Source organism: Salvia splendens, chromosome 21, assembly GCF_004379255.2.
Source record: "Salvia splendens isolate huo1 chromosome 21, SspV2, whole genome shotgun sequence".
NCBI classification, from domain to species: domain Eukaryota; kingdom Viridiplantae; phylum Streptophyta; class Magnoliopsida; order Lamiales; family Lamiaceae; genus Salvia; species Salvia splendens.
In genome coordinates, this window is record NC_056052.1 from 19,950,411 (window position 1) to 19,974,397 (window position 23,987).

The 23,987-nt window shown below is 36.8% G+C and overlaps 3 protein-coding genes and 2 pseudogenes across 3 annotated transcripts; 4 read left to right on the plus strand and 1 right to left on the minus strand.

The window, feature by feature from the left end:
* The first annotated feature begins 525 nt into the window (after positions 1 to 525).
* On the plus strand, positions 526 to 3,307 carry LOC121785022 (myb family transcription factor PHL7-like). Its single transcript, XM_042183346.1, has 8 exons — positions 526 to 693; positions 1,114 to 1,307; positions 1,772 to 1,848; positions 1,925 to 1,967; positions 2,092 to 2,149; positions 2,365 to 2,434; positions 2,729 to 2,926; positions 3,028 to 3,307. The coding sequence occupies exons 2-8, from the start codon at positions 1,175 to 1,177 to the stop codon at positions 3,067 to 3,069; spliced, it is 621 nt and encodes a 206-aa protein (XP_042039280.1). The 5' UTR covers positions 526 to 693; positions 1,114 to 1,174; the 3' UTR covers positions 3,070 to 3,307.
* A 111-nt stretch (positions 3,308 to 3,418) lies between these two features.
* LOC121785021 lies at positions 3,419 to 5,746 on the minus strand. The gene is made up of 5 exons (XM_042183345.1): positions 5,473 to 5,746; positions 5,251 to 5,385; positions 5,107 to 5,144; positions 4,936 to 5,002; positions 3,419 to 3,952 (listed from the first exon to the last, which is right to left on the minus strand). Exons 1-5 carry the CDS (start codon positions 5,713 to 5,715, stop codon positions 3,575 to 3,577), a joined length of 861 nt encoding a protein of 286 aa, XP_042039279.1. The 5' UTR covers positions 5,716 to 5,746; the 3' UTR covers positions 3,419 to 3,574.
* Positions 5,747 to 6,550: 804 nt separating this feature from the next.
* On the plus strand, positions 6,551 to 11,867 carry LOC121784350 (annotated as a pseudogene).
* Positions 11,868 to 12,576: 709 nt separating this feature from the next.
* On the plus strand, positions 12,577 to 17,426 carry LOC121784799 (annotated as a pseudogene).
* A 4,217-nt stretch (positions 17,427 to 21,643) lies between these two features.
* On the plus strand, positions 21,644 to 23,781 carry LOC121784351 (glycine-rich protein DOT1-like). Its single transcript, XM_042182503.1, has 3 exons — positions 21,644 to 21,791; positions 21,897 to 22,313; positions 23,492 to 23,781. The coding sequence occupies exons 1-3, from the start codon at positions 21,692 to 21,694 to the stop codon at positions 23,779 to 23,781; spliced, it is 807 nt and encodes a 268-aa protein (XP_042038437.1). The 5' UTR covers positions 21,644 to 21,691.
* Positions 23,782 to 23,987: the final 206 nt, after the last annotated feature.

Genomic DNA, 23,987 nt, shown 5'->3' on the forward strand with positions numbered 1-23,987 from the left:
AGGTCTCCACAATGGGCCGGCCAAATTGAAACTTAGGAGAGATAATTGTTGACTATGAAGTAAAGTGAAAAAGAAAAAATAATGATTGAAAGTTTGTTAATGGAAAATAAGTCTCACCTTGTTAGAGTAAAATAGAAAGTTCATAATCTTCACATTAACAAAGTTTTTAAGTAAAATAGAAAGTTCATAATCTCCATATTACAAAGTTTTCAAAAATTATAGCAACCATCATCTCAGTAAAAAGATAGAGATAGGGAGAAGCAGATAGCAATACACCTACAGTTACAGTTTACAATCACAAATAAACATTCAGGTCAACAGTAGTTTATTTCTCATTTCAATTTATTAATTTAGTCTTTATATTTACTTCTTTATTCTAATAAATTGTGTTTATAAATTAATTCTTTATACGCATTTGTTTTAATTACAATTTCTTTTCGAATTTCAAGTGTTTCAATAGACAATAGTAGTAGTAGTAGTACTTATTTAGAAATCATCTTGCCAGAATAATTAATCACAAGAAAAGGAAAGACATGAAGAAATAATATTCGACAAAACTGATAAAAATAGCAAGTCCAGTCAAAATATTTCCTGGTGTCAGAGCCAAAGCCAATAGTATTACTCATCGCTGCTTTATTCAGTATTGCCTACCCCACTGATTCGTTGCTGCGCCGTGGAATTCTGCAGATCTGTGTGAGAATTTTCTCTCTATTTCTTAAATTTTGATGTGGAAACTTATGCCCGATTATCTGGAACTATTTTTTGTTTTTTGTGTGTTCCATGGTTTTGGTCAACTCACGATTTTTTTTTTCTGAATGCTGATTTCTGCTGCTATATACTGAATTCTGGTTAATTTGTTGGAGGAGTTGCAACATTGAAGCTGTGCTTTTGTCATTTTGACACTATTTTAATTGCAGCAATATTAATTTTTTCTCTTTAATCTATAGTTTACATAGATTAACATGTTAATGACATAGCAGTATGCTCATGATAACGATGATAAGAACTATTTTTAGTGCATGTTTTGAGATTTGAGCTACGAATAAGGGTTCTCATGCTCTAGTGTGTCATTTTTCATGTTAATTTGGGGGTTTATTGGCTCGTATTTTCTAGGTCAAATTTAGGTCCGGGAGATGCAGTAATTCAAAATAAGCTGCTAGACTGCTGTACGAGCATGATGGATTCTATGGGTGGAGGTAACAATATGACCAGCAATGCCAATTTGGCGTCGAAGCATCGGCTTCGTTGGACCCATGAGCTTCATGAGCAGTTTGTTGATGCTGTCGCACAACTCGGTGGACCAGATAGTAAGTGTTTCTGGATCAAGCCACATTTGCAGTTACTATTGGGACTGAAATAGTATGGATTAGTAACAATAGGAAAAGATTAACAGATCAGTAACCCAATAGAAGAGAATAAGAAGCAGCAAAAAATTGTTGCTAGCTTAGCTGGAGATACATTGTTCCATCAATCTGGAGAGAGTTAATTTGGCATGTAATAGTTGAGGGTAAGAAGAGTTTCCATACATCATAATATGCTGTAAGCCTCTAAGAAATTGCACTATCGTGTGACTTTCACTGGCCATGTATGTCAATTGTATTTCTCGCACCCTAAAACAGACTTTGTTAGAAATCCCAAATTTCTGAACATCTTTATATTTTAAAGGGATGGCCTATATGGAGAGTCTTACTCCGACATCTGAGTAAGCCTGTAAGAAATTGCACTACCGTTTGGATGAAATCGTCTTCTGATATTTTGCTACTGGTTTCAGGGGCGACTCCTAAAGGCGTTCTTAGAGTTATGGGGGTTCAAGGGCTAACAATTTACCATGTAAAAAGTCATTTACAGGTATGCACACCATCAGATCCCTTTCTAGTGGTGTTCATCCGTGTAGTGTGTAGCACTAATCTAAAATCCCCCACAGAAATACCGGCTTGCCAACTATCTTCCAGATTCTTCCTCTGATGGTAGGTATTTTCTTGACTGTATTGTTTATATGTGCAGGTAGTAACTATAATACCTTGGTTTTTTTGCAGAAATTATTGTTGTTGTCGACTAATATATTGACTCGTATATGCTATGATTTCGAAGGAACAAAAGCTGAAAAGAAAGACTCTGGAGACATGTTTTCTGGCTTAGATAGTTCATCGTAAGTGCATCAAACAATTATGACATTTTTATAGTTTCTCATTACAATAACTTGGAAACTATTCATTTGATATCCTTATTACCTTTTCTGGTATTTCCATATAGTAGTATATTTTAATTTAATGTAGTCTCTGTTATTCTTATTGATTGATGTATCTTCCTTAGTGGTGAATATATTATGACAGTTCACTAAAGGAACTTTTTTTTTCGTTACAGGGGAATGCAAATAACTGAAGCACTGAAGCTGCAGATGGAGGTTCAAAAGCGATTGCATGAGCAATTGGAGGTACACTGTTATTTTTTTCATAGTTTTTCTTCTTATATGCTCCGTATAGATGCTATGTACATCACGCCCTTGACCTGTTGTGTGACTTATGTTCATTTCACACTTCATCCATGAAAACAATTTGAAAGAGAAGAAATTTTAGTGGGACTAGAAGTCTTCTTAGCTAATGAACTAAGATGCATGGTATTGTTATTTTATTTACTAATTTCGGGGACAGGTAGAGCAATGAATTTTGCGAAAGATGCTTTTTTCTTTATTGTCTCTGCGATATATGATTGTTAGAGAACCTTACAGGTGCAGAGGCAGCTGCAGTTGCGGATAGAAGCTCAAGGAAAGTATTTAAAAAAGATTATTGAAGAACAACAACGCCTAAGCGGAGCTCTCCCAGAAGCACCTGCCTCGGAGGGAATTTGCCCCGACTCTGAGAACAAAACTGACCCAGGGACCCCTGCTGCAACTTCTGAGCCCCCGTTTGCTGACAAGCTTTCCAAAGTATGTAATCCAGTCAAGAGCATTTCGTTCGACGAGTCCTCCTCTCATAATGAACCACGAACACCTGATTCTGATTGTCATGTGTCTTCACCTCTTCCCAGCCCAAGCGAGAGACCAGAGAAAAAGCAACGTGGGAGCACTGACAAGAAATGGTTCTGAGCCACTCAGTGCTGGAGTCAAGCTCGAGCCCCTTTATCAGGAGCAAGATTCTAATTTCTTGGCAAGAGAATAGTCGGATCATTTATCCGGGTTATCCGTTGCAGGCAAACACTAGGGTCACCAATAGAGACAATTAATCCGTTCTGATGTATGCTTTCTTTGTCACCTTGTTGTATGTCTAGTTCAGATGAATGAATGTGATAGTTCTTGATGTTCTGATTATCGAATCTTGTCTTTCTTTCATTTTAGATAAGCTATTTTATTTAATCAGATATTATACAGTAGTTTTAACATTTTAGCTACCAATACAAAATTACAAATGAACTAGCGACATAAAAAATAGTAGTATTGAAATTCTTTATTTATTCCCTGAATAAAACGAACAATATCAATTTCCTTACAATAAGAAAGAGCATAGCATTTTATTGAGTTAAATGTAACATATGTATGTTATTGGTACATGAATGGTGTAACTTAAACCAACAAGTACTATAAGTAGGAGCACACTACTAAGCTCACTACCAAACCTACGAAGGCTCCGGCAGCAACTTCAACCTCTGTATGGCCGACCGATTCCTTCAACAAAGATGCTACAATTTCCGATTCCCGATCGGGTACTACACCCGAGGATCTTACACGCCTCCGCTTGTCCGGCTCAAGCAACAGAGAACTCGTTTGCTTTTTCTGCAACGAGGTATACTCCTCTGAAAGAACAGGATCAGTGATCTCTAAGTCTGGAGATGAGTCTCTGGAATACGAATTTATCACACCATCTGCATCGTCTGTAGAGGAAGGCGTGTAGAATCTGCTTCTCGGCACCACTTTGTTCAGCAGTTTAGCATGAGATCCAACTTCCCTTCTAACTCCCTGCAGTTAAAATCATGAAGCTGAAGTTGCATGTTTTCATAAAACAAACAATTATATTATTGCTTATGATAGCAATACAAACATGTGAGGGACTTGTGCATAAAATCAGCATAACAGTCTTTTTGGCTAAATTTCTCTTGATGATTTGAGGGGAATATGTCAGTTTTGCAGTTGCGTAGACACCAAACTAAAACGCTTAGTACATAGGCCGTTGAACAATACTTTGGAGGCAATTGACAACCATGAGAAAATGAAAGCAATTGAAAGTTCTTGCATTTTGAGGCATAATATTCAGTTTGTGCAAAAGTAGAAGTCGGGAAAACATCTTATATTTAGACGCAATCACCCCTTTTGCATCTAAAAGTCGCCTCCATATACAGTCACAATCCACAGACCATCATACAAAAGGAGAATACTATGATCTAAACTACAGTTTCCCCAACAACCCAAAGGGCCACACATGGATGTGCATTCTTGACATCTTTACTTTGCTAAACGAGCATCTCGTTGGCGGATTGAATAATTAATTGACATAGACAGGAAGTTAGGCTTATCCAGGTCCAACATTCAGAGATAAGAAGTAAGACTAAAATTCAGAATTGAGGACCACATCCACAGTAGCACTCCGAAAATAAAAAGAGCCGATCTATTTTATACTCCACACCTAAATTTCCAACTAACCTGCCTAACTCAACAAAAGAATACAGTAGTGGCCCATTCCTCTGTAAAACAAAATAATCTTCCATTTTCATATTTCCAACCTCTTCCCCATTACTTAGAAAGAGCGAGCCAGCAGTTCACATGCAAGATACTATCATTAAGCCCATTAAGCATCCCCATTTCACGTGCAAGATACTATCTTTACGGCCACTAAACATCACCATTTCAAGATTTCAAAGTTATGATTTCACAAAGTTTCAATATCAGCATTTCAGTTAGGTGGCATCAATGGACATAGAAAGTAGTGAGCTTTGGAAACAAACCTGTGCATCATACATTATAAGGCCAGCATAAATTACAGCTAAACCAAAAAGTGCATCCCTAAAGCCTCTGCAAATCAAATAAAAAAATCAATCTATGCTAAAAATTTGATCAACAACCAATTTCAACAAAAACTGAAGATAAAAACTGAATCTTTAATAAACAATAACTACCTCTCCATGCCAAGACAAGTTGCCGTCGCCACAACAGACTGGATTTTAAAAAAAAAGCCTAGTTAGATTAAGCCAACTAGTAATAAACTAATAGAAATTCAATCAATTACCAAACCAAATAAAAAGGAAAGAAAGTGAAATTACAGAAGAATGTGTAGAAGGGAAGCCTCCAGATGATAAAGCAGTCTTCAAATCAAATTTCTTGCCGTACAAAACGGTGGAAGCAAACGGTTTGAGGAGCTGCCCAACTGCTGCAGAGGCAACTGCTGATACAAGAACCTGGGAAGAACAAAGGCAGAGCCTTTCAAAAACTGCAAAAAATGAAAAGAAGCAAAAAAACCCAAGATATAAGTTTAGGAGACGAACTTTGTTGTGCAAAATAGCGGCGATGTCGTGGGCGGGGAGGCCATTGCCGGTGAGTTGAGAGACGCAGCGGATTGAAGAAGGGGAGGAGGAGATGGGAGTTGTTTTGGCGGAAGGGGCATTTTTGGGGCTTGGGAGGTTGGGAAAGCGGAGGCCGCCGCCGCCGCCGAAATTGAGAAATTGGAGTAGCATAATTGAATGATGAATTTGGTGCAAGTTTTCTTTTTTATAAGAGCTGGCTTTCATATTCAACGAGGGAGCTAAGGTTGTTGGTTGGTCCTTGTAGATTCATAACTGCTGCATTTAATTAATAAATTTAATAGTATTATATTGTAGTCGTAAAGTGCAATATCAAGGAAAATAATTATTTATTTAAATACCCGATCACTTATAATCAATTTCTGAATCTTTGAGATGATGGCTGCTTTCGGATTCAAATTTTGGTGAAGCTACGTGGTAGCTTTGGGGAGCCAAATTGAACTTATAATACCTATTCCTATGCACATTTAGCAATAAGTCCATTAACCCAAGTGGTCAACGAATTGGGCTTTTTCTCTATTTATATTTTGAATTTTGTTATTACATTTTATATATGTGTGTTTCTTTCTATGAAATCTAATTTTTTTTAAAAAAATTTATTATTCACAAAACTATATGTTTAGTGTCACTAACTTGTTATTCACAAATTTTATGCTTAGGTGGTGTCACTAACTTCTCTTTCAATCCTGGCGATACTTTTTAACGGTCGCAATCACAAATATCTTTTGTTTTGTCATTTGCTATCTTTTACTCTTCAAAACTATATGTTTAGTGTCACTAACTTGTTTCTATCTTTTTGATCCGTATGAGTATGGTTAGGATCTCTACTATCTAATCCACTCTGTGTCTAAATGCGTTACAGTTATTAAATATACTACTAAATTTTGTTGAATCATCCTATAAGATCCAAGGGAACAAGGATTTTCAACTATCCAAGGTATCATGCCAGCTATTGGTCTTCGTCAATTGATTGTGTTGTTTGGTTTACTGAGGATTCTGTTTTGACATTTGTCTTGTGTTTCGCCACCTTTTGTCTCATGGGATGGGATGGCCTTCCCTCCGCCCTGAGGTATTCGCAGGGATTATCCAAAATTAGGGAAAATTATTCGGATGAACCTACTCCGGAAGGAGGACGAGGCGGTGGAAGTTCCAGGGCATTCGACGCCTGGATCAGCGTCTCGTACGATCCCATCGTCGGGAATCAACAAACCCGGAAGTGCTTCTGGGAAAAGGTCACCGAGGCCTACAACGAGATTAAGCCGAAGGGGTCCCGCCGCCGCACATTGAAGATGCTCTGCGCTCACTTTGACCGAGTCGACAGAGAGGTCAAAAAATTCCGCGGCATCTACAAGACTGAAGCGGCTCATTACCAAAGCGGAGGCACGGGAGCCGACATTCTAAGATCGGCTTTGCGAGTCTATTTCGACGACACCGGCAAAGAATTCAAACATGTCGATGTTTGGGAGGTCGTCAAAGAGGAGGCAAGGTGGGCCGGCGGTGTCCAGTCCAGCACGGACTCGACCTCGAAGCGCACGAAGCACACGGCGGGTGGCCAATACTCGTCTAGTGGCGGCGGTTCAGGCAGCGCCGCACAAGAGGTTGCCTCGCAGGAGGTTGAGGGCACGGCGGACGATGCAGGGGGGAGGGGTTACTCTCCCTTAATTGTGTGCTTTGTTGACATCATTTTCCGGTGCAATTTATGTGTGTTTGTGTTATAGGCCGATGAATTTAAGAGGTCTCTAGAGAATGAGGTTCATTTGCTCAGGGAGCATATTAGTGAACTTGAGAGTGAATGTAAACTGAAGACTGAAGAAGCTATTTCTGCAAATTCTGGGAAAGAAGAGGCTCTTTCTGGTGCTTTGTTTGAGATTGCCAGTGTGAAGGATGACTATTCTGTTAAAATGTAAGCTTTCGTATGCCCTATGTGACACCCTGTTGGTGGATAATTTACAGTATTCTTTGAAGGTCTGAAAATATACAAGCTGATGTCAAGGTGTATTAATTTGTGTGTGATACTGGAAAGTAGGCAAAGTTTATGTAATAAGCTGTCCAGTTGGACAAGGCCAGTGATTCTAGTAATGTGGGAGAATTTGCAGAGAGTAATTGACTAAATGAGATGATGTAAAGCACAACCTGGTTGGTGTATTATATTGGATTATATTGCAAATTTTCTTTTGTAGTTTGAATAGCATGTTGGTAATAAGAAATATAACATTCCATCATGAAATTGGGCATGACAGAATTAGGCAAACCAAAATTGCAAAGTTTTATACTGATATATTGTTGGTCTTTTTGAATAAAGAAGATGCTTCTAAGGAGATGCTTCAAATCAAAATTACTCTCAACTCCCACTGTGACAGAAAATTGGGCAAAAGAGCATTGAAATCGTTGCTACTTATTTATAGTTGGGCTCTGTGGATAAGAAGCTTGTGTAGAGCGAGCAGGTCTATTGAAGATTATAATTGCTTGGTGTGTCTTAAATGACAGAGATTTACAGTCTTTTATGTGTTATCTATTAGATATGGGAATATTTGTCCCCTTCATAAGTTTCAACTTTTGTCTTTCTAAAAAAGTTGCATCTTATCCTTAAAAAAGAACTCTTTGCTACTAAGATGTAAGGCCAGATTCATAAGCATGATGGAATAATTTAGTTATCAATTATCATTAAACAATAGGAATATGCAAACTAGCTGTTAGGTCAAAAGAAAATTAGCAAAAAAAGATCTGAGTAAATATCATATACTACTATTTTCTTACATGCAAGATTATCTTAAGTAACAAGTTTAATGTTCCTGTTCTTTGACAGGTCACAGATTGTGGTAATGGAATCCCAAATCTCTGCATTGAAAGAAGAGTTGGAGTTAGAACATAAGAAATGGCGAACTGCTCAAGACAACTATGAGAGACAGGCTCCTTCTATGCCACTTTACTCTCTGTTAGTGTTAACATTTTATATGATCATCATAAGGTTTGTTATGTTACAATGTGTATTAATGGTGTAATATGTCGGAATTATATCATCGAACTCCCTTTGTCCCAAGATAAGTGATGTGCATTCAACTTAGTGACACATTTCATTTTATTTTTTTTGGTAAAAATTAACTCTTGTCTCTCTCATACTTAATTATTTCTCTTTATTCTCTCTTTTCTCTTCTATTTTATTCTCTCTCCTACTCTATTATCTTCCCATATAACTGACTAAAGATCACCTTTTAATTCCCGTGCCAAAATGAAATGTAACCGTTTAAGTCGGGATGGAGGGAGTACTTACCACGTCATTTTGGATTTCTAACCATTTCCACCATTTGAGGTTTAGCCGTCGTATATGTTTCATGCTTCTTTTTAATTTTGTAATAAAAATTATTTCTTATATAAAACAAATTGTTCCATAACAATGTAAGAGCTTCAAGTTTATTTTTATTGTTTATGTATCTACAATATTTTGTTTCCAGTAGCTGGTTTTCAGAAAAGGTAGATATCACCTTACTTAGTTTATGTTTGTTTTTCCAGGTTATTCTACAGTCAGAAACCATTCAAGAGCAGACGAAAACTTCACAAGCCTTGGATTCTGCACAAAAGTGGTGGATGTGCTCAAAACAGAAAATGTATTACCCCTTTCTACTGCATATGTGGTTTTCCCTTTTATTCTTTTGATAGGTGTTAATAATTTGGAAGCAATAATAGTAGATGATTGTACAAATGAAGTTGAGAAGTACAAAAAATTTCTATTTTCGTTGTGGTATAGTTAGGTATCGTATGTGTATATGTATAAGGCGTGGTTCAAATAGTTTGAGATATGTGAGAACGCTTGCACTGAACCTATAAATTACTACATTGAACTTTACACTATGCAAATATCGCAAATTGCTATATAGGCTCAATGTGCTATTGACTTTTGGGTCCACTGCAAGTCGTTTATGCATTCCATTCTAGTATTGTTCTTCTTGCAAGAGGTTTATGCAATCTCCGACGGTCAACGGAAATAGCTGAAACAGAAATCTCATTATTGAAACAAGAAAAGCATCGTTTGCAATCTCAGTTAGAGAGCGCTTTGAAGTCAGCTGAGTCTGTACAGACACTGCTTCAAACCGAACGTGAGAAATCACGGGCATCATTGTATACAGAGGACGAATTCCAATCTCTTCAACTACAGGTCAGAGAGCTAACTTTATTGCGTACAGAGACAGAAAAGAAATTGAAATCTTCAAGGCAGAAAAAACACATCTTGAAAAGAGAATAGATGAGTTGGTACAGAAGTGCAAGGAAGTTGATGTCAATGAATATAATCAGTTGAAGGAAGCCTTCCAGCAGATTCAGATGAGTTTAGGGGAAAAGGATAGTCAGTTGGAGGAGGTTAAGAAACATTTATCAGAAAAGCAGGAAACAGTATCAATTCTAGAGCGAGACCTAGCTAGAAGAAAAACTGAAGTGAGTGAACAAGAGAACAAGATTAATCAAGTCTCACAAACTGCAGCTTCTCTGAAATCTGAATCTGATAAATTTAAGCGGATAAATTATCACTTTAAAAGGAAGCTTGATAATCTTGAAAGGAGAAAGAATAGATGAGCAAAGAGGTCCAGTCTTTGTCCAAACAATTAGAGGAAGCTAGACAGGCCTTGTCGAAACAACTGGAGGAGGCTAAACTTGTAAAACGAGCCACTCTCGATTCCGGAGGAGAACGTGTGCTGAGGGAAAAGGCAAAAGATACCAGGATTCAAACACTAGAAAGAATACTGGAGAAGCAAAGAGATGAACAGAAGAAAGAAAAAGAAGATCATCTTAAAGAAAAAGAAAAATTTCAAAACATCTGGAAAATAATATCTGACTCTCGTGGGAATGTCAATCAAGAAAAGACGAGACTCTTAGATGATCTTACAAAGCATAAATTAGCTTTGAAAGCTCTTCAAGATGAAGTGGAAAAAATAAAGAACCCTGGAAGCAGTCAATCAGAGAATGCATCCGGGGTCCAACATTTCTCTAGTAATATATTGGATGATTTTGCTTCCGCCTATTTCCAGGCTGTAGATAATTTTGAACAATTAGCACAGTCTGCTTGTACAGGTCCTGATTCTACCACGACCGATGCTCCACCTCTTGTTAATGCAACATCTGTTGCAGTTCCCCCTGGTCAAGCTGTACCATCATTCCAAACCCCTGAACCTCCGGCTGCCAGTGTTCCTGCAGCTAGAGATGAGGAGAAAGAGAGAAGACCTGCTTTGACAAAGGCAACCCTGAAAATGGGGAAGGAAGCTGGTAATATTACAAAGGCCAAGGATCCTCAAGGGGATGTGGAGATGACAGAAGGAGACGAATCTAATGCTGGATTACCATCCCATAGTACAGAGAGTCAAGGAACTGTAACTGCTCCCACAACAGCATCTGCACGTAAACGCATGCAAGAGGAGATGCTCACTTCAGAAGAAACTGCCTCTGATGTCCCAGCACCTTTACCTAAAAAGCCAAAAGCTCCAGATAGCCTACAGGTGGCAAGTGATGAACTATCTTCTGCTCCTACAAAGCTTCCTGAAGCTGTTATCACTGTAGAATCATCAGATGATATGGGAAACCTTCAGCAAAGTAAGGAGGAAGTTGTTGAAAAGGATGAGCTTGACACTGGAGGAGATCAAACTGATGAGCCATTAGCAGATGAAGAGTTCAGTGAAACTGTCGATGCCGCAGATGAAGACTTGGAGAAACCAACTGACAGTATAATATCTGATGATCAACTGAGAGATCAAACCGAACAATATATTCAGCGCATAGTTGTAGAGTCAGGTGGTGAGAAAGAAGAGGGGGAGCAGCTGGTTAGAGATTTTACTGACAATGATGGTGATAGCAGTGCAATTAATGAGACAGGAGAGCCAGGAAATGAAGAATTTCAAGGCAAACAATCAACTGATCCTGAGAAATCACCTAGTATTGAACCATTGGGCATGGAAGATGAGGAGATTAATCCATCCCAGACACTTGAGGAAGAGAAGATAGGTGACTTAAATGAGAGCATAGCTGAAAGTGACAGTTCTGATAAGCTTAACCATGGTGCAGATTCTTCCGCAGAAACCAACAGGGCACCTGGTTCGTCCAAACCTCCATCTGAGGAAGCATCAACTAGCACTACTGTTGCTACTGTTGATGCTGGATCTTCAGATCAAGCTGGATCGACTCCCCCACAGGACACTGGTGGAAAACCCGTATCGCCTTTGAACAGTGGTTCAACAACCATTAATCTACAGGAGAGAGCAAAACAGCGAGCACAAATGAGGCAGGCTGGCATGGGAGGGGTTACTTCTTCACCAGCCAGAGGTCGTGGCCGTAGTGTAAGAGGTGGCCGCACTGGACGTGGGCAATCACCCGGTTAAGGATGCTTTTCATATATATATATATATATGATATCTGCAAGTATCTGAGCAGCTAGTAGTTCACATTTTTCCAACGGTTGATAGATTTACTGATATCGACTGATGTGTTTTGACTGCGTTCATGGTGTTAGGACAATTACCTGGAGATTCGTTTAATGTTTCTGCTAGGAAAGCTTATTTATATAAAAATGATTTCTTATATATACTATTAGAGTACCCATAATGATTTTTCATTTAATTTGTGGTGACTCGACTCCTAATTTATTGGATGAATGGGAAACATGTATTATCTAAGTTGCGCATTATCATTATGGACTAGTGAGAATGAAGTCCATGAGAGTATAATTGAACTTTATGTAAGTGCTAATCAAGTCAAATTTGGATAAACGTGGTAGTTAAACCATCGAATTCTTTATTTACTCTTGAATTAGTTAGTGCATCAGCTAAAACATTTATAGGCAACTTCATTATAAATGTGTCCCCTCTAACCAAGGATGCCAAATTTTCATTTGTAACTTTATTCATTGTTTCGTAGTATTTAACTCAAAACTTTAATTACTGCAAATATTCAAAATTTAAACATTTTCTATTGCCTGATATAATCGTCATGAAGTGTTAATTAATTTCGATTAAATATAAAATATTTAATGACGACTACTAGTTAAATAGCAGTATTTTTAAATTCTAGTGTTGTTGGGCTACAGTTTAGATCAAACACCCATCTACTATGGCGATGAGGCGACGAGAGAGCATAGAAGTCTCTAGAAACACTCCCCCATTTACATATCCAACTCTCTTCTCACCATGATACTCATACATCTCTCTACATCCATCTATTTTTCTTGATTTGTGGTCAAATCATTGCTATTTGCATAGATGGCTTTCGATATGGATGACGATTTTGAGTTCCCAGCAGCTGGGACCAATGAAATGGAGGCAGCTGACCTTCCAGAGGTAGACCCGATTCTCAAAGTGGGAGAAGAGACAGAAATCGGCAACAACGGACTGAAGAAGAAGCTCCTCCAAGACGGAGAGGGCTGGGAGAATCCCAAATCCGGTGATGAAGTCCAAGGTGTACTTTTTAATTTTTTATTTATAGGAAATCAACCCTTTATTTTATGCTGATATGAAATTGTGAAGGTTATAGTGGTAACGGGCATTGTTTAATATGATGATGCAGTTCATTATGTGGGTACTTTGCTGGATGGGACTAAGTTTGATTCCAGTGTTGACAGTGGCAATCCATACATATTTAAGTTAGGCCAAGGTATGCTGGTTTCTGGCTTTTACTATTATCTTAGCTGGTATCCTGATCCTCCAATGTGTTGATGTCAACTGATTTTGTGGGTTACCTTTTACTGAAATGACATGGTTGATTGAGCATAAAACTTCCAGACTCTTCCAACTCTTGAATATGATCATGCATTTTTGAATCCACATCCAACATGTGCAATCAATTTGCTTGGTTTTACAGTATTAGGTAAATTAGGTAATGAGATTATTGTCTGCCTAAACTGTATTTGTTTGCATCATTAACATTAGATTCCAATGTAGGTGAAATACTGCTTCTATAACTGGCTGCAAAGAACAGATCTTAAGCAGATAGTTCTTGCTTTGCTCAAAGTTCGTACTAATCCTGCTCAATTTGAAATAAGCTATATGTTGAACTCCAAGAGCCACATTATACATAAAAATTACAGGCAATAAGTGAAAATTATTTTTACTTTTTAATTGATTCAACAGAGTAGCCGTAATTTAACATTTGAGTAGAAGTATATTTTACTGTGAAGGAAAAAAGGTGAAAAATAGATTCCACTTTCATACTATAGTTGGCACTCTGTTATCAGTTTATGCACATTGATTTATAATATATACAACGCTGAGTAAGTCTGAGTTTGATCGTCCAGTGCATCCTTTGACCTATTTTTCGATATATTGTTGTTTTTTTTAGAATCACGGTGAATTTAAATTTGAAATCTCTATAAAAATGTAGTGGTTCATGTAAGATATGTGATCTGGATGTATAACAGGATTATATAACATCCTTTGATCTGGATGTATTGGATCCTAATGTGGATAATTGCCTCGTAGACTGAAAGGTTTTCCATATCCCTGCATATTCATTGCTCAGACACCATAGCTATTTGAAGTTCAAACCCAATTTGTCAAATGTAGATCTGAGATTCTACTTAAAAGAGTATCTTGTATTTATCTTGTTTGTATCTAGGTTCACATAGAAGTTTCCCAGCATATTATTCATATTTGGTCTGATATCCTGTCTGGAAATTTATTTTAAGCTAATCATACTTTGGATTATATGCAATTTAAGGTAAAATAGTTATTAACTTCGTTGCAAGTTAAAACATAAGAGCTAATGTCAAAAACTTTATTTTAATTAAGAATATCAATCATTGATTCTCCTCAGCATTGATATCGTAAACAAGTTTTTTCATTTGCAATTAGAAATACAATTCGTTTGACATGCCATAGAATTTTCAGTTTGGAAATGAATGTTTATGGTTCGACTCTGAACTTTATTATTATCTGTGTGTTTTTGAATTAACCATTTAATGAATGCATGGCAGCCTTGAGATTTGAGAGATTTCTGATCATAATTGGTATTTCTTTTTGTTATGCAGGTCAAGTAATAAAAGGATGGGATGAAGGAATTAAGACTATGAAGAAAGGTGAAAAGGCTCTCTTTACCGTTCCTCCTGAGCTTGCCTATGGAGAATCTGGATCCCCTCCAACCATACCTCCCAATGCAACCCTTCAGTTCGAAGTAGAGTTGCTCTCTTGGACGAGTGTTAAAGACATATGCAAGGATGGTGGTATCTTCAAGAAAGTATTGGCTGAAGGAGAGGGCTGGCAGAATCCTAAAGACCTTGATGAAGTATATGGTTTGTGTTCTAAAATATCCGTCTCTGCACTAAAGAGTTTTCAATGACATCTGCTCTTTATCTCCTATTCCAGTTAAATATGAAGCCTGGCTTGAAGATGGTACAGTAGTGTCAAAAGAAGATGGGGTGGAATTTACTGTGAAAGATGGTATGTGTTGTTAAATGCACATCCTTACTGTTGTTCTGAGCATGAGCTATGAAGCAGGATGTATTTATGATGTTATATGTGCTATTTGCAGGTTATTTCTGTGATGCCCTTTCCAAAGCTGTGAAGACGATGAAGAAAGGAGAAAAAGCACTGCTGACCGTGAAGCCGCAATGTAAGTAACTTAATGTTAATAAGGCTATCTTAGAAGAGGCTCAATTAGATTTGACACCATATGTGTCCGCGACAGATGGATTCGGAGAAAAGGGAAAAACAGTCAGCAGTGATGAAGGCAATGTTCCGCCCAATGCGTATCTTCAAATTAGCTTGGGATTGGTGTCCTGGATAACAGTGTCTGATATTGCCAAAGACCAGAAAATTCTTAAAAAGATTTTGAAGGAAGGAGAGGGTTATGATTGTCCAAATGATGGTACCACTGTTCACGGTAAGATGTATATCTGCACATAGTAAAAGTCTTGTGTGGTTAGCTTTATTTTATTGATGGTAAACATGAGATGCTGAGTAGGACATAGCTGTACATGAATGATTTTTTACTTTTTTCAGTTTTTTGTTATTAAAAATGCATATTGAGGTGTGATTAGTGAATGATATATCATGGTGAAGGTTTGATTAATTTAGAAAGAAATGAAGATTACTGAACAATAAGTTGTATTTATGATTTATGGCGGACTTTTAAGCACACATGCTGAGAATGTCTGTCATGAGTGCCGTAGAGCATTGAACTTTGCCAATTTCATTCTAAGATAAACGACACTGCACATTTGCAGTACTTAAACATTTTTTATTTCTGTGATTTGGCAGTTAAATTAATTGGAAAGCTGCCTGATGGAACGGTTTTTTTTGAGGAAAGGTTACGATGATGAGCCACCATTTGAGTTTAGGGTGGATGAAGGTAATAGGATGCTACAACTCTAGAAGCATTTACTTTTTCTTTTGGTTTATCTGGGCAGTGTTGTGATTTTCCTATAAAAATACTCCCTCAGACCAAGTAATAGAGGGTCTTGATAGAGCTGTAAAGACAATGAAGAAAGGAGAAGTTTCCCTTGTAATAATAGTAATACAACCTGAATATGCATTTGGGCAATCGGGCTCTACACAGGAGCTCGCTGTCGTACCCGGAAATTCTGCTGTACATTATGAAGTTGAGATGGTTTCCTTTGTTAAGGTTGGTGATATTATGGAATCTGTACTCTTAAACATTCAACTTCCCATTGGTTATGTTTTCGTGCATCACATTAGAAAAACATCCCATCTTTGTAGGAAAAGGAATCCTGGGATATGAACGAGGAAAAGATTGCAGCTTCAGGGAAGAAAAAGGAGGAGGGAAACACACGGTTCCAAGCAGGAAAATATGCGCGAGCATCTCAGAGATACGAAAAGGTAAGCTCATGATAAATTGTTTGAAATTAATTTCCATGAATTCTGGCCAAATAATAATCTAACAAGATTGATATCAGGCTGTGGGGTTTATTGTGTATGACCTCTCTTTCAGTGAGGAAGAGAAGGAACAGGCCAAAGTGCTCAAAGTCTCGTGCAACCTTAACAATGCTGCTTGCAAATTGAAATTGAAGAATTACAAGGAGGCGAAAAATCTATGCAGTGAAGTGCTAGAAGCTGATGCTAACAATGTTAAAGCACTTTATAGGAGGGCACAAGCATATATCAATCTGGTTGAGTTTGAATTGGCCAAAAAGGATATCAAGAAAGCACTTGAGATAGATCCTAACAATATGCACCCTTCCTTAACCTCTATTCTTCTTTTCTGAAGTTTGACGTTGATGTAGACGGTAATTGGCAAAGATTTATAATCTCTCTAAAATGATAGGGATGTGAAATTGGGATACAAAACTCTGATGGAGAAAGTGAAGGAATACAACAGGAAAGAAGCACAATTTTATGGCAGTATGATAGCAAAGATGAGCAAGCTGGAGCAAGATACATCTTCTGTAAGTGGAGAAATTTGTGTCATGAGATGATGACCGTCTGTTGCTTTGCTTTATGGTTTCCAACTTGAATTTAGCTACATTTGCAGGGAGCAGCAGCTAAGCAAGGTCTAGTATCATTCACAATGGATAGTAAGGCCTAAATCCAATCATTTCCCATATAAAATTTGTGAATAGATACATCAACTTTGACGATTTTCGCAACGAAACTGACTTGGCATCATATTTTTAGATGCCAATGAAAGCACCTAAAAATTCCGATGTCACGTCAGAGTCCAATTGGCGGGTATGTTATGATGCCTAGTCTCAAAATATTGGTGTAACTAGTTGTCCAAATTACTAACAAAATTAAATGGTCAGGATTGTCGGAGAAAGTTAACCAAACAGTGGCTCTAGTGAAGAAGTGTGATCAAAGAGTGATGCTGCTTGGCTTGTCCCTTTTGATGATTCTAGCTGCAGTTGTTGTACACAAAAATGTACTATTAAAAGTGCATGGATATGTTGTTAGGCCATCCACAACGCCGTTCCTAAACCGTTCCTTAAACTACTATTTACGGGCTCCACTGTACTTTTTTACTTCATTCCTTAACTAAGGAACGGAACCTGCAACCCTCCGTTCCTTAACCGTTCCTTAAATTACTATTTATTCAATTTCATTTTTTATTTTTATTTCCAACTCAATTCAATTAAAACAAACACACTTTAATAAAAAATAAACACACTTTATTAAAAAACACACAACATTAAAACAAAGTTACAACTTAAACTTAAAAAAATAAAAAGCACCCAATTAAAATCCTAAAAAAATAAAAGTACACAATTTTAATAATTTCATCCGCCAAAGTTTGCCCAAATGTGCTCAATTAGATCCTGTTGGAGTTGGGTGTGTGCGCTAGAGTCGCGTGTCCTTGCACGAATAGATAACCGTTCTTGTATAGACGGATGCGCTCCACTTCGAGGCGGACTACTTGCGGTTGAGCTTCCGGGGGATTCGGGGTCGAACCAATTTCCCGCCTCGGGTCCTTCGTCTTGGACAATCATGTTGTGCAAGATTATGCACGTATACATGATGTCGACCATGTTCTCCATGAACCACGTACGAGCCGGGGCTTTGATGATGTTGAAGCGCGCTTGGAGAACCCCGAACGCCCTCTCCACATCCTTGCGAGCGGCCTCTTGCTTCTGCGCAAAAAGAGCCTGCTTTGGGTTCGCAGACCCACTGGACGTCTTCACGAAGGTAGGCCACTTCGGGTAGATGCCATCGGCGAGATAGTACCCCATTTTATAAAGCCGGTTGTTGGCGACGAAGTTGATGGCCGGCGCTTTACCATCCAAAACTTCGGTCAAGAGGTGGGACTGGTGGAGCACGTTTACGTCGTTGTTCGACCCGGGAACCCCGAAGTACGCGTGCCAGATCCAAAGGCGGTAGTCGGCAACGGCCTCGAGTATAACAATTGGGTGGGTGCCTTTGTGGCCGCTCGTGTAGGACCCCTTCCACGCCACCGGACAATTCTTCCATTGCCAGTGCATGCAATCGACGCTGCCGAGCATCCCGGGGAATCCGTGCACTGTTTCGTGAAGGTCGAGCAGGAACTGACAATCGGTCGTACTTGGCCTCCGGAGAAATAAATTAAAAAATAATAAATAAATAAATAAATAACGGAAAAAAAAACGGTAACAATACCGTTGCAAAATTTATTTATTTTTATTAAATTCAATTTTTTTTAAAAAGAAATCGAATTATTGCGTCACCGTGACGACACCCACTCGCGGGGCAGCGAGTGGGCGTCACGCGTCGAATGGGAGGCCGCCACGTCTCCTCGGCGCGTGGCGGAACGTGTCGTGCCGCGTCTCGCGGGAACGGCACCCGGCACGGAATGGCGACGACACGGGCGGCTGCAACGCGTGCCGCCGCGGTTCCGTTCCTCCGGAACGAAATAAGGCACCGCAACGGCACGCGTTGCGGGTGCTCTTATATATGACTAGCTAATTTCGAAAGACACTGTTCTTGATATCAATGAATAATCTTATCATGCCACCACAAAATTGTAATTTTTACAGAGGCACAATTATCACTACTAATTTCTTATAAAAAATGTTATCTTCGCTGTGGATTGAGGTAAATGTGTTTTTACCAGTTGATTCATATGAGTTTCTTAAATAGTTATTTCCCCGTTCTACTATAAGCGATTCATATCCCTTTTAGGATGTCCCACTTAAGTGAATCATTTTATTTTTTGGTAAAATATAATATTCCTTTTATTCAAAAAAATAATATCATTAGTGGATAATATGAGCGAGTATTAATTCAAAACTAGTAAAATAAGAAAGATAAAAAGAAATCCCACATTGTAACTACATTATATAAACACTATATTTTAGCACGGCTCTTATTTAGTCAAAGTTATTTTTCATCAAATAAATATGATAGTAAGTTTTTAACTAAAGCGTGGAAGTTTCTGTAAACTTGGTTATTCATTTCTGTACTTATTCAAAGAAAAATAATTTTGAGTCGGAACTTTTTTAGTTCAATTACAATTAATACTACGTAATTAGCAGCTACCATACTAAAAAGTACTATCAACATTTCAAAACACGTATGTATATAAAATATGGAGTAAATATTAACTGTGAGAGGATAGAAAGAGAATTTTATCTTATCTTAATTCAATTAATAATAGGTCGGCCTCCTACTAATACGATTTCCATATTCAAGCCACCAAAATTAAATAACCAGAAGCCTAAAATTGTGAAGTTTCGTCAAGTTGACTTAATTTATTAAGTGTTTTTTGAATGGTAGAAAAGTAACATTAATTTAAGGAAAATGAATGGTTTCATTATTATATTAGTCTACCAAATAAATTAAAATTTAAGTTATCTTTATAGTGTATCATAATGCATATTTTATAACATTATCAATAGAAAAATGTTTATAATTTTAGATACAAGTAGTTCTGTATAATACACACATATATATGGAGTGGTTTAGATGAGCTGTATATGTCATACAAATAAAATTCATTGTCAGTCTAATAAGATCTATTCGAATTCCATGGATGATAAAATTGCATTTATTCTTTTGAATTCATCCACAACGACCACATAATCTTATATGGAATCCATAATTAGTACTGTAGTATATAATAATTCAACTCAATATATTTAATGTAACACTTATATTAATAGAAACACTGGCCAATATTAACATTGAAGAAAAAAATTTAAAAATATAACAACAATAAAAATTGAATGTACGAAAAGTTATTCTTGTGGGAGTGCTCTTTCATTTTTAGAATCTTTTGTGGAAAAAATCTGGACCATAAAAAATCATAGCAATCTTTCGTCATCGAAATTTACCAAAATTTCTAATATATATTTCAAATTAGAAATACAACATATGTTTATTTCGTAACATTTTTAGAAGAAATTGACTAAAGTTTTAATTGTAACTAGGAGTCTAAGAATGTGACAACACAAAGCGGTGTGATTTGTTTTCTAAAAGATCAAAATATGAATTTGAAATTTTGAATTACTAAAAATGGAAAGAACACAGTAAATAAATTACAAATATTTGAAAAAATCATTAAATTTGCAAAAAAAAGTAAAGCTTAAAATTTTATTGTAGAACTAATAAATACTGCACTATATTGTAACCTCTAAAATCCAAGTAATTGAATCTAGTAAACACTCAATTAAAAGTTTTACTAATTTATACTGCCTCGGTCCCACAATAGGAGTCCATATTTAACTCGGCACGAGTTTTAAGAAATGTAAAGAAAAGTTGGTTGAAAAATTTAGTGGAGTAAGAGTCCCACTTTTATTTATTAGTTTCTTAATGAATGTGAGTGGAAAGAGTTAGCGGAATGTGAGACCTACTTACCATTTATAGTAAAAGTAAAAATGAACTCTTATTATGGGACGGACTAAAATGACAAAAGTGGACTCTTATTGTGGGACAGAGGTAGTATTAGCGGTTACGTTCTTTCTATTTCTTTTCTATATATGGAAAGTTAAAAAATCATCATATAATAATATAGAAATTGCAATAGAAAAGAAAAAAAAAGGAGGGTGATATGATTTTTCAATATTTACTTGTCATTTTCGAATTTAAGTTGTAAATTACGTGGAGATTACCATACAGGTTCTGACTTCTGAGGCAATAATTCTCATGCATATCTCTATCTTGTTCTCCATTAATATCTAACATCTGATTAATAACAAATAGTTTACCAAATTGTACATTTAAAGCTAAAATAACGATGTAAGTTTCTCAAAATTCGGCAATGTTGATAAATATAGCTATTGAAGTTGTTACTAGTAGATTGCATTTCATTGAATGACGCTAAGAGATCCATTGTCGCAAATTCATGTCACATTATTTGTATTTTATTATTATAATTATACCAATTATTACTTATACAATAGTAAATCTTAATTAATTATATTAAAAAATGGAATTCATGTAGTTAGGAATAATCAACCCCAAATAATAATTCTGTAACACAAAAATTACAAATGAAATACAAAACGAACAATAAATTGTAGTAGGTGGATTAGTGAATTCAAGGTAATAAATACTTAGGTTATGTCCCAACATAGTGTTTAGTAGCACTCAGTTATTCTTACCTAATTAAATTAAGATAGGTTGGACTTGGATTAGTCTTGTGACTCTTGTTTTCAACAGCCAACTAATTTCGGCCTCGTCATAAATTATCCAATAAAACATGTATCAATCGCTAAGATTTTCTTATAAATAGGTAAGTGAAATATAACTAATCTTATCACTCGTCTAATTCTTTTGCAAACTTTAAAATAATGGGTTTCAAAGTAAATATTGGTGTTGCCATTTTTAGTGTTATGCTGCTTCTCGTTTTCTCAGATTCGACTCGCGTTTCCAACACAATCGATGTCCCACGTAAGTGCATAATTTCTATATGACTTATATGTGCAATTAAATATTCTTTACCAAAATTTTCAATAGAATAAAGATAAATGTACATAAATTCTGTGTCTTTCTTAGGTGATGAGGGCAAAGGGAGTAATGAGTCTGTAAATGATTCCAAATGTTTTGGAAAATTATACCATAGAGGTTTTAAACACGGTGAATACGGACTAGGAGGAGGAGGAGGAGGCGGCGGTTACAATGATTATGGTGGCGGAGGCGGAGGCAGAGGCGGTGGGAGTGGCTATGGAGAAGGTGGAGGCGGTGGGAGTGGCTATGGAGGTGGTGGTGGTAGCGGCTATGGGGGTGGTTCTGGCAGCGGTGGTGGCGGTGGTAGCGGCTATGGAGGTGGTTCTGGCAGCGGAGGTGGTGGTGGTAGCGGCTATGGAGGTGGTTCTGGTAGCGGTTCTGGTGGTGGTTATGGTGGTGGTGGTGGTTATGGCGGTGGAGATGGCTATAATGGTAATAGAGTTGGTTCGGACGTCGTCAATCCATGTAAGCTTCTTTTTTATAACATTTAATATTACTCTGTTCGTTCTATATTAAAGTTCTATTTTCATTTTTATTATATACTAGTATATAAGTAGATCTCACATTTTATACGCTAACTTTTACAATCTATTTTCTTTTACATTTATTTAAACTCTGTATCAAAGTAAAAATGGAACTCATAGACTGAGAGCAAGTACAAATATATAGAATGAATAATAGTGTGGATATAAAAATAATTTATATGGTAATATTGAAATTTTATGGAAAAGTTTGATACTCATTGTTTACTTCACCATTCAAATTAGAAACTCAACATATAATTAAACACCACAAAAACGTGTTCTCCCAAAAAAGCTGATTTCTCATTCTAATTCTATCGAACAACTTAATGAACATTTATGCCTAAATATAATAGGCCATTTAAATGGAGTAGAGGAGTTGTATGATCACACTGGTGCAAAATGTTTGAACAGTACTTTTATTACAGAAGAAGTTTTCAATTACAAATTGATTTGATGATTATAACAAATTACAAATTAATACACAACTAAATAGGAGTAGCATCAAGTGTGAACACGATCAATTTAGATAATTCTGTTAAATAATTTTATTCTATTTTATCCATTTAAAAGTATTGTAAGATTAATACTTCCTCCATTTCATAAAACATTGCATAACCAAGTCCATTAGTGTATTTAATTTATGAGAGGAGAAATAACCCAATTTATTACTTTCTTCTTGTAAACAAACGTGCAAAATGAGGATAAACGGGAAAAAATTTAATATTTTAATTATACTATATAAATACATTACCAAACATTTCCATTTAACAACAAAATTCGACTTTCTACATTTAAAAGGAAAACAATAAACTTCGAACTTCATCTATATATAGATTTGTACATCTAAAATAATTCTTAACCAACAAATATTAGGAAAACTCTATATAAAAAAACATACCCTTAAACTGTACACTATCTTTAAAATCATGATCAATATTGTAAATTACCTAAAGAATTGAGGTTCTTTTTATTTCTTTTTCTCATTTTCAATTTGTTTGTAATTATCAAGTAGTAGTATGATTTATCAAATACAGGTTGTTTTTCTAATATTATTATTCAATCCAAAAAAAATATTGGTAACTCAATCTAACTATATTTGATCTATGTGAATTTACACAGCTATAGATACTGAGAAGACAACTTCCATCGTCAACCAAGAAGGGTACAGAAGGAGCTATGGCGGAGGGGGTCATGGGGGTGGCTATGGGGGTGGCCATGGGGGTGGCTATGGGGGTGGCCATGGGGGTGGTGGAGGAGGTGGCTATGGGGGTGGCCATGGGGGTGGAGGAGGAGGTGGCTATGGGGGTGGCCATGGGGGTGGAGGAGGAGGTGGCTATGGCGGTGGCCATGGGGGTGGAGGAGGAGGTGGCCACGGGGGCGGCTATGGGGGTGGAGGGGGTGGCAAATAAGGGAGGCGATGGCGCTATGGGTGCTTAGACAAAACTATCATAAAAGTAGTTGCATATTAAATTTGAAAAAAAAGTTAGCTTGCATGAAAATTATGAATAATGTGGACATACATTAGTAGTTCCTTCTTTGTGAATTTCACTTCTTGTATGTGTATACATATATATATATATATGTATATATATATGTATGGATATTGTTATTCTAG